This window comes from Xenopus laevis, chromosome 1L (assembly GCF_017654675.1).
Source record: "Xenopus laevis strain J_2021 chromosome 1L, Xenopus_laevis_v10.1, whole genome shotgun sequence".
Taxonomy (NCBI): domain Eukaryota; kingdom Metazoa; phylum Chordata; class Amphibia; order Anura; family Pipidae; genus Xenopus; species Xenopus laevis.
Window position 1 is genome coordinate 224434647 of NC_054371.1, and position 11138 is coordinate 224445784.

General features: G+C 41.9%; 1 protein-coding gene across 2 annotated transcripts in view; it reads left to right on the forward strand.

Moving 5' to 3' along the window:
- Positions 1-8644, forward strand: part of st8sia5.L (ST8 alpha-N-acetyl-neuraminide alpha-2,8-sialyltransferase 5 L homeolog) — a 47417-nt gene extending 38773 nt beyond the window's left edge. For both annotated transcript variants that reach the window (XM_041570271.1, XM_018267103.2), the window contains 5 exons: positions 1278-1364; positions 2749-2893; positions 5247-5359; positions 7055-7147; positions 8075-8644. In XM_041570271.1, the coding sequence (XP_041426205.1) occupies positions 1278-1364; positions 2749-2893; positions 5247-5359; positions 7055-7147; positions 8075-8534 (898 nt within the window). In that variant the 3' untranslated portion in view covers positions 8535-8644. The remainder of the gene's footprint in view (positions 1-1277; positions 1365-2748; positions 2894-5246; positions 5360-7054; positions 7148-8074) is intronic.
- Positions 8645-11138: the final 2494 nt, after the last annotated feature.

Here is an 11138-nt window from a genome sequence, read left to right on the forward strand (position 1 = left end):
GTATATGTCCAGATTAACCTGAAAAGCCTGTAGCATATCTACCTGGAAGAATGGGCACAAAACTGGTACCTACTTACCCCCAAAAGACATAAAGATGCTAGTGCTTCAGGAGAAGGCTCTGCAAAATTTCTTCCAATGATTCCATCACCTCCTGAAGGGAATGAACTAGGTGTAGGCAGAAATGACATGTGTCTAGGGCTCAATTATTTGGGTGACAACATGCCTTGGCCTGGTCTGCTACATACAGTACTTTATGCTGAACAACGTGCCGCCATCTTTTTCTGGTCTTTTTGGGTATCCCATACATTGATTTTAGAAGGTGCATTTACAGTACATAAACCAGAGAAAATGCTCTGCAATAAGCAAGTGCTCTCCTGGGGGGGCTAGGGGATACCAGTGAGCAAGGAAACGATGGCAGCATGGAAAATCAATCTGGTTTTTTAATAAGAGGGGTGTCAGCCCAAAGTTGGAGATGAGTAACTAGAATAACTAGAATAACGTCTATTCTAAAGCTGGCCATACATGTCAATTCGCTTCTTTGTTGAGGTCACCAAACAAGCAGATCTTTTACCAATATGCCCACCTTGAAGTTGGTGATATCAGGCTGATTCAGTCGTTTAGCCCTTGGATCAAATGATCAGATCACAACGCAGTTCAAGCTGGCCATTGGGGCGAGGACCTTATTGATGAGCCAATGCGTTCCATGCCCCAACGGGATATCTAAACCTGCTTGATCCTGATTTTTGGCCAGATATGGGGCTCTTTGGAGGGCAGAAACGGAACTAGAGGGGGGCGGGCCCTGGCGCAGGACGTGCAGCCAGGCCCCCCACCCCCCTCCATAAACCCAGAACTGGCCGGGATATGCGCGGTGCGCGGACTGCCGGGGGCCCCTGAGGGGGTGCGGGCCCTGGCCCGCTCGCACCCCCTGTTCCCCCGGTAGTTCCGCCCCTGTTGGAGGGCCCTATAGACAGGCGAGTAAGCAGCCACCTTTATATAAATCTATATCAGTAAGTTGAGGGAAGTGCTCAAGGATCTGAGTACGTGTTGCAAGGTACTTTAAAGGGGTTGTTCACCTTTAAATTAACTTTTAGTATGATATAGAGAATAAAGGGCTGATAAAAGTCTCCAGTGAAAGGTGAGACGAGTGCACAATAACCCCCCGCAGGGAACATTCCTGTCCAGCAAACAGTTGCCTGGGCACAAAGACAACGGGCGCTCGGAGCTGCTCTCCCTCCTGCTGAGACATCACTTTTATCCTGTGCTTCCCCAAAACGCAGGGTGAAAGAATCCGATCTGTTCGACAGATGGAAAAGTCTTCAAGTCTGCAAATGGGAAATGAACGTGACGGAGGCGAACACTTTTAAGTAAGTGCAAAGAATTTGTGCCAAAAGTGGAGGCGCTCTTTGCTGTATTGCTGCCTGTCCTAAACAATCCAATTGTCTTCTCTTCCAGGGATCTGCTGTGTGCTGAAAGTGTGTTAATATTCTATGTTTCCATAAAAATACATTTGTTATTTAATCTGAATCTGTTATAGGCTAATGGCAGTGACATAAATTTGAAATATGGGCCAAATGGGCGGTTTTTGTAACCGTGGTCCCCTAGTTACATCACTGAACAGGGGAGATGCTTAAGGGGGGCTGTGCTTTAAAGGGGGTTGTTCACCTTCAAATTAACTGTTACTGTGATGCAGAGAGTGATATTCTGAGACAATTTGCAATTGGTTTTCATTATTTATTATTTGTGGTTTTTGAGTTATTTAGCTTTTTATTCAGCAGCTCTCCAGTTTGCAATTTCAGCCATCTTGTTGCTAGGGCCAGCATTACCCTAGCAACCATGCATTGATTTCAATTAGAGACTGGAATATGAATAGGAGAGGCCTGAATAGAAAGATGAGTAATAAAAAGTAACAATAACAATACATTTGTAGCCTTACAGAGCATTTGCTTTTAGATGGGGTCAGTGACCCCCATTTGAAAGCTGGCAAGTCAGAAGAAAAAGTCAAATATTAAAAATTAAACATTGAAGACCAATTGAAAAGTTGCTTAGAAATGGCCATTCTATAACATACTAAAAGTTAACTAATTAAAGACTTAAGGTGGCCATAGATGTAGCGATGTCGCCAAAAAAGCGCATCTCTCCCCGATATGCCCACATTGAGGTGGGCGGTATCGGGCTGATCGGATAATAATGGATCCTATACAGGCGGACGGATCGATGGACCACCTAAGCGCACAGATGCCGCCGCGATCCAACAGGATTTTTTAACCTGCCCGATCGACGATATCTATCGGGGACACCCGTTGGAGGGCCCCACACATGGGCCAATAAGCTGCCGACTCGGTCTGTCGGCAGCTTTTATCGGCCCATGTATGGGGGCCTTTAAAGGTGGACCACCCCTTTAAGAAGTTAGGCTTGGTCAGAAGAAAAAATAATTCAAAAATAAAAAAGGAAAAATGAAGACCAACTGAACAGTTGCTTAGAGTTATAGCTATTCTATAACATACCAAAAGTTTATTTTAAGGAAACAAATACAGAGATAAGCCAGTAGTTCTGCTGATGGAGACTGTCCATATGAGGCTGCTCTGCACCCTGAAAAAAACACAGAAAAGACTGACTGCATGGACAGCTGTTAGGCCTCCCTTTTTTTCCACCTGCTGGGTCTGTACAGCCCAGTAATATAATGGCGTATTTATTAAAGCTAGGTTTCAGTGCAATGCTTTAATGCTCCCGTGTGCGTGTTTGTGTTAGATCGGCGTTGTCGAGATGTTGCAACGCCCCGTCCTTTCTCTTCACCACACAGAAGAACACCCCTCTGGGAACCAAGCTCAGATACGAAGTGGACACGAGTGGTATATTTCAGATTAATTCTGAGATATTCAATATCTTCCCCAAGGTACGTAGCGCTTACAGACCCCCATATGAAATGAATAGGGATATATGCATGCACAGACATTTGGCATGCAGTGGGTATATATATATATATATATATATATATATATATATATATATATATATATATATATATATATATATATATATATATATATATATATGCCCTTAAAGGGCAACTATTGCAAAAATGTAATATAAGCTTCAGCATACTGAAATAAGAAACTTTCTAAAAAAATTTAAAAATTCTGTACTGTTTCTGAAATAATCAAGTTTATCTTCACTATTCCTCTCTCAGCATCTGTTTCTCTTCATTCTCTCTTCATGCAGCAGTTGGGTGTCAGATATTCACTGACAGTTAAGCTGGCCATAGATGTTGAGATTTTTAAAAGATCAGATCCTGATCGTGAGACCACGATCTTCTCAGAACGATCAAACGAATTGACCATCAACTAAAAAGACCAATTTGGCAGGAAAACAAAGGGGAGCTGCCTGCTTGGCCCTGCAAACATAGATACATTGCACTGGGGCCGACAAAGATTTTTTGACCTGGCCGATCAATTTCCCGACAGATGTCGGCCGAAAAATCGTAAGATGTACGATCGTTCGAATACCACTAACCCCACGATAATTTCGAAGGATTGGTCGGACTTCCCTAAAATCGGTCGTTCGGCAAGAAGAATCGTCGCGTCTATGGGGAGCTTAAGATCCAATATATCTTATAGGGGGGCTCCTTTTGCCTAGAAGATGTATTAGAGCTCACTCTATTAAACTCACCAGACATCATGTCTCTCTACATGCAGGATTTGTGCAAAAGGCAGTTATTTTGTTAGATTTTGTTTGTACTGGAATCAGTTATTTGAGTGAGCTCTAATACATCTGCTAGGAAAGGAGCCCCCCTATAAGATATATTGGATCTAACTGTCAATGAATATTTGACACCCAACTGCTGCATGAAGAGAGAATGATTTTCGTGATAGTTCCCCTTTAAGGTCTGTAGATGATGATATTTGGTAACTAATATGATAAGACTAATATCTGGTTGTTAATATTATGACATGTTATATTAGAATTGTCCAGTTTATTTGGTTCTTTGGTTAGCTTCATGAGTCAGATAGATATTATTACCTAGCTTGTCAATGTGGCCTTTCTTTGATACATAATAAGAATAACTTTGTTTTATCTGACCACAAGCTAGCTGAAGAATTGACAGAGTTTATGGAACTCCCTTCTTTGATTTCAATTGACACTTTATCTAAAAAGTTCTGGAATTAATATGGGTCAGACCCGCACCCGTTACTAAAAGTTTTCACCAAATGGTCCGAGTTTTTACAATATCAAGTGTCCCCCCCTGGTGAAATCTACCCTATGGTCTTGCCCAAAGATAAGTCTATTTTGGTGGGAGCTCACTGGTTTCTTGAACATAAGATTGAAAATACAATTGTCTCCATATTTTGGATTATTGACTCTAGATAACAATTAACTTTCCTCAAATTCTCAGCTATAAACCTATATCCCATGAAATAAAGTCAACTTTGTTTTTGGGTGCTTCAAAGAAAGCTTTTTTAATTACTGGCTACAAAAAGAGTCCCCCTTATTATCAGATGTCATCTCTGAAACGAGTGGATCTTAACCCGATATGCCCACTAACAGCTGGACGATATCGGGTGAATCAGAAGGTTCAGCCCTGGGGCCAAACAAGCAGATTACAAAGCAGTGGATAGGTGCAGACAGGTCGTAGGACCACATCAACTAGCCAATGCAGTCCTGGATCGCAGAAAAAAATCAAACTTGCCCGATTGATATCTGCCCATTTTCTGGCCTATCGATCGTTAAGACCCATCGGGACCCCCTTACACGGGCGGACAACTTGCCCTATCGGTCTAAAAGATCGATATCTGCAACTTTAATCTGCCCGTGTATGGCCACCTTTAGTTGGCGGGAAGCGTTAAAAGCTAAAACAAAAGGGAATAGTTTCAATGAGTCCTTTAGATTTACATGGTCTCCTTATTTTGAGGTCTGTGACTCCAGTACAAGAGGTCAAATATCTCGGTCGCTTCCTTCGAATGTAAAATGAATGTTTATTGGGTAATCCGACTTTCCCTGAAAACAATGGGATTTTTCTTTCCTTTCTTTTTGAATGTCTTTACCTCCACTGGCTTAGTTATAGTTTTTGATTATAGTTTTTCTAGGTTTTTCTCCATTCTTCTTCAACGTTATCATTTTTGAAAATAACATGCCATTGGACCAATTAGAGCACATCTTCTGAGTCTGCATGTTATTTGCTGTCCTTTTGATTTCTCTTGTTTATGTGAAAATCAGAAACAAATATTTTAAATGTATTTGGTTCTGTTCAGGACATGCCTTACTACCGCTCCCAGTTCAAGAAATGCGCCGTGGTTGGAAATGGAGGCATTTTAAAGGACAGTAAATGTGGGAAGGACATCGATAGCACAGATTTCATCTTCAGGTAACGAGATGTTCTGGGGGTATTTATAACAGGCTGGAGACCCTGCTGAGTTCTCTTAGTGGTCCACAGAGTTCCATGAAAACGTTCTTATCTTCCCCATAAACTTATACACTGTATACATCTTAGGGACCTATTAACTAACATTTGAATTTCTACTTTTTTTCAAATCTTTTATATAAAAATATGTGTTTTTTTTTTTTTCATTTCTCAAAAATATGAGATTAATAAAGTGTAAAAACCACGAAAAACTCTAATACAAAACTTCTCCAAGTAGAGGCCCTATAGAAGACAATGAAAGCTGCGCTGATCCTAGAAGTTTTCAGATTTTTAAAGCACTTTGTTGTGCTTTTTTTCCATTTATACTTTTTATATTTGGAACTTTTAATAAATTACAAGGCATTCATGATTTTATGTGCGGGTTGATTTTTTCTTGACCTGCACCAGCCCCTCTCCATCCCAACCCTAACCTGGCCCACTTAGCCCCCTTTATTTATAGATCCATCCATGCCTGCACCACAGTCATTTTACGAAAGGGGCGGGGCAGGCACAAGTCTATAAATTGACTGGCTGGAAGCCGGCAGTGTGAGGTCATGTGCAGGGAGAGCGGAAGGGAGTGCTCAACCTGAACCCACCTGCGATCTGAAAATTTTTGGCTGTAGCATTCCTGAACCGACCCGTGAGTCCCGGGCCGGCCTGCATATCACTAGTTTAGTAGTAGTTTCAAGAACTACTAAATTGAGAATGTTCATAAATGGAGGCTACTTGGTGTCAGGTTTTCTTGGTGGTCCCTAGGAGGGCCACTATTGGTTATAGGCACAACGTTTGTTCCAGGTTTATTAAGCCAGAACAACCAATCAGATATTTGCTTTCAGAGAGGAGACCAGGCTGTTATACCTGGTTGCTAAGAGTTACTAGAACTGTTGCAAACTTTGCACTTTTAAAATGCTCCCCATCAATACCAAAGTCACTTTCTCTTTCTTCCTGAGCAATATGCTGTTAGCTACTATAGGGGTAGTCCCGCAATATCCCCTTCATTTCCTTAAGGGGATATTTCATACTTTACACCCTGAATCTATTCTCTATTCCTGTACAGGAGAATATTTCCTTCTCCATCTTATTTTGCTCTGCTCCTACATAGAGGATCACTAGGCCTCACTGACTGGGCCTCCTTTACTTAGAACATGTGCTCACCACCACCCCATCTTCATTGTGAGATCCAAAAAGACTAAACTTAACTTAAAACTCTGCCTGGTGTATGTTTGGGGTCTCAACACATCTACATTCAGTATATCATCATTGACTGTACATCACAGTGGGGTTACCAAAAACTCTCCTACTAACTGTACCACATGGAAATCCTTCATGGAGTGAGGTTCCTTCCCATATCTCTCTAGGAGGCACAAATATTAGGGGGGCACACTTGTTAAGCATGTCATTTGATTAATCCCTTTGCCTTACACCTGGTATCAGTGAATCCGAACATCATTGGGCTGATCTACCCTTCCTTTCACTCAATGACTAGACTATGGCCAAAAATCAGCCCTTTCCAGGCTCTACTGGAGTCACAGTAGTTAAGTCTAAGGAAATGGGACAGAAAAGAAGGTAGATATTAATAGATTTATAGATTTTAATGCAATATATCTGGATACATTTTGGAATTAAAATCTATAGTGTGTTCTGTGTCCCCCCCCCCAGATGCAACTTGCCACCTATAACCCAAAAATATGTGGAAGACGTAGGGATGAAAACTGATGTGGTCACCATAAACCCAAGTATCTTAACAGAAAGGTAAGCTACAACTACCCAGAGGGATACAACCCATTGGGTTATGTTCATTGGGTTCTACTTTGGTACATTTATGAAGCCTATTTAATTTTAGGTGGAATTTTGTAGGGTATCGTCATTCTTGTGACCTCTATGGAATTTGAGAGTGGATGCTTTGCCATTCCAATGATCTGGATAGGGAAGAGCTATCAACCCATTTAGCATTATATACCAGACTGGGTGGAGTCAAGGGTGCAGTTGGGGTATAACTGGACACGGCCAGGGCCCAGCACAGGTTTTCCAGGGGTCTGCTGAGTTACATAAGTTAATAGTACAAAGATCTGATCAGAAATTTAAAATTCAAATGCCCTTACAGCCCTGTCCTAATATCACTGACATAGGCATTTATCTGTAGGCTCGAGATCCAATGCTTGGTGTTTAGTGTCCAGTGCACCATTATGAACATCACACAATAATACATGTATGATATGATAATATGAATAGGATACAGCCCCTGAACCCAAGGGTATAACACATCATTGACTCTCAAGATGGAACATGCTGGGTTTCCAGGCTGTAGAGAAACACATTATTATCTCTTAGCTGGAACAGTCACTGGAGGACATAGATGTGTGGTAAATGCCTTCAAGGTTAGTATTTAGGCAGGTTCTAACAGGGGCTCTGCACTTCTTGAGTTGTAGACAGTGTAAAAGGAAAGAAACTCCTAGAATAGGGTTTATAATAAGGAAAGACAAATTGGCATGAGTTACATACGGCATCCACCAATAGCTATCAAGGTCAGTTATAGTAGAATAAAATCTTAGAGAGCTTAGGTTGCATCATAAAAAATAGGCCCCACCAAGGTAATCTTGCCCCAGACCCCACTATTAGGACAGCATTGTACATAGTCCCCAGGCCTCTGTTTTTGCTGATGCTTTTTTCCTCCAACAGATTTAACAAGCTGGAGAAGTGGAGAAGACCCTTCTATGAAGTGTTGCAAGGATATGAGAATGCGTCTCTGCTCTTGCCTGCCTTCTACAACACCCGAAACACTGATGTCTCCATCAGGGTCAAGTATGTCCTGGATGACTTTGAATCCCAGCAGGCCGTCTACTATTTCCATCCCCAGTATCTCATCAGCGTTTCTCGCTTCTGGCTCATGCAAGGCGTTCATGCCAAGCGCATCAGCAGTGGCCTCATCCTAGTGACCGCCGCTCTGGAGCTGTGTGAGGAGGTGCACCTTTATGGATTTTGGGGGTTCCCCATGGACCCCTCAGGGAACTTCATTACTCATCATTATTATGACAATGTTAAGCCGCGCCCTGGCTTCCATGCAATGCCTTCTGAGATTTTTAACTTCATCCATATGCACAGCAAGGGAATCCTTAGGGTGCACACGGATACCTGCTGATTGATTCTGCTTCCATGCGCACTAAATGTTTATGTCCATCAACCCAACTGAGTATATGCAATAAAACTGCACAGGATGAGGCCTCCATGTGAGCTGGGGACACATCAGCATCATCTGAATGACTTTGTGTAGATGTAGCCGCTATCTCAAAAGAGCACTCTCAATCTAGGACTTTATTCAAGCTATCCAACACAGAAATATGTATTTGTGATAGCCAGAGATATCTAATTGAGATAGGATATCAAGAGATATCTACCATGGTATAATTATGATAAATTTGTTGGAAAGCCTGTCTATCTTGCTACCAACAAATATCTTGGATATCCACATGGGATAGCCAACGATAACTCTCTGGGATAGCCAGGTGTATGCATTCGGGATACTTTGGGCAACATCTGTAGATATAAGGACAATGTGGAAGGTGAACTGAAACACATATTCTCATCAGCACTGGTTTGACAGCTACAATTAACCAACAAAGCACATGCTAAAGAGATTCCACATAGCACACACTATACAAGACCATCGGCTTGGATACATTACGACTTGACTCAAGAGCGGACCATGGAAGTTGGTTTTGCTTTTTTTTCTTTCGGACTCACCATTGTGCTTTCTTTAATTAATATAATTAGTATTTGCTACGCTGTTTCACCCCTTGCTTTCTGGCAGAGGAGAGAGCTGCCCAAGATGCTGTTCTTTCTCTCTCTTCCACCAAAGGAAGGGGTTTAGCATTGTTGTCCTCCTAAGGGCAGGCTCAAACCGAAAATGTCTCCTGGCAATATGTGTCCCCTGGTTATTTCTTTTGTGTCGTTAGTATTGATGTCATCTCATAATTACCTCTGCACCAATTACCTCAGTCTTCTGCTTGGACATTTAGGTGTAGGAAATGTCCTCTTAATCGTACATGCTGAATATAGGAACCAAGCTTGGGTTAAGATTTTCATGGGGAAATATAGTAACAGGTGCACAGTTGGCTCCACTTTCAGTTGCCCATTTGCTCTTATGCTTAAAGGGATGGTTCATCTTTTAATTAACTCTTAGTATGTTATACAATGGCTAATTCTAAGCAACTTTTCAACTGGCTTTCATTATTTCTGTCTTAATAGTTTTTAAAATTGCCAGACTCTTTCCAGCTTTCACATGGGGGTCACTGACCCCATCTAAAAAAAACTAATTCTATTCAGGGCCTTTCCTATTCATTTTCCAGTCTCTTATTAAAAATAATGAGTGGTTGCTAGGGTAATTTGGACCTTAGCAACCAGATTGTTGAAATTGCAAACTGGAGAGCTGCTTGGTAAATAGCTAAGTAACTAAAAACCACAAATAATAAAAAATGAAAACCAATTGCAAATTTTCTCAGAATATTACTCTCCACAGCATACTTAAAAATAATTTGAAGGTTAACTACTCCTTTAAAGCAAGCATCTACTTGATTGCTGTTTGTATCAAGAACTGGGGCTGAGTTTGCACTTATAATTACATAGTATATTTCTCTGGGATAGTAAGTACATTTCATCCATGTTATGTGTCTTAGCTCAGTTACATATGATAGGTTGAGCCGGTAATCCTCCAGCTATTGCTGAGCTGCAATTCCCTGTGCCCTCAGACAGCCAAAAGATATCAGGCGATGCCAATGTTTGGAGTACTCCGATTTCCCATAGGGAGGAAGCAGATCAGAAACTTTGGCAATGCCTTTAAATAATTTATTTCAACAGAAAACGGCACAAGCTTTCGGGGTCAAGCCCTTCCTCAGGTGCAAAGTTTGGAGTACCCCATCAGTTTAAGTGCCATAATTCGAATTCATGGAGTAGAGATTGGATATGTGTAATAGAAATAAGGGCTTGTTCTCACTGACATTTTATTTATGCACCAAATTGCCATTGTAGTAAATGTTTAATATTCCCAGTGGGAAGGTCATGCAGGTAAAAGCCTGAGTTGCTGTCAAGCCTTCATGCAAGGCAGCTGATTGCGGTAGTTTTTTGCCGCACTGCACTTAACGGAGACATTCACTCATTATATTGTTTGCCAACATCATAGGCAATGTACAGTCATTTCTGTCTTATTTGCAGGGGTGTGACTACAGAGAAAGCAGAGCCTGTTGCTGTAGGGGGCTCAGGAAATATAGGGGGCTCCATGAGGCCCTAATTAACAAGAAAATGCAACATATATTGGTAGAACATAAAATAGAAACTGTCTATAAAGGGATGTAGCTTTAGCACAGAAAACAAAAGCCACCACGTGCCACTATTCTGCTCATTTCCGACGTATCCTTCAAGGTTGGTGAGAATTCGCAGATCTCCATGTCCATGTCTAGTAGGGTTGCCACCTTTTGGCCTGCTTGAATCCGGCCAGGGGGAGGGGCTGTGGCGCTGCGTGGGCTGGTCATGACATCAGGGGGGGGTGCAATGACATGGCGATCAGTGATTGCCCGATCGCCGCGTCAATCATAGGGAATCCTAGGCAGCCCTTCAAAAAACCGGGCTGTCTGGGTCAAAACCGGACAGCTGGCAACCCTAATGTCTAGGTATAAACAAGTTTCGGCAAAGGCCCGACTTGTTCTAAATTTGGTGCCAGAATTTCAAAGTGGCTGCCATAGTTAGTTGT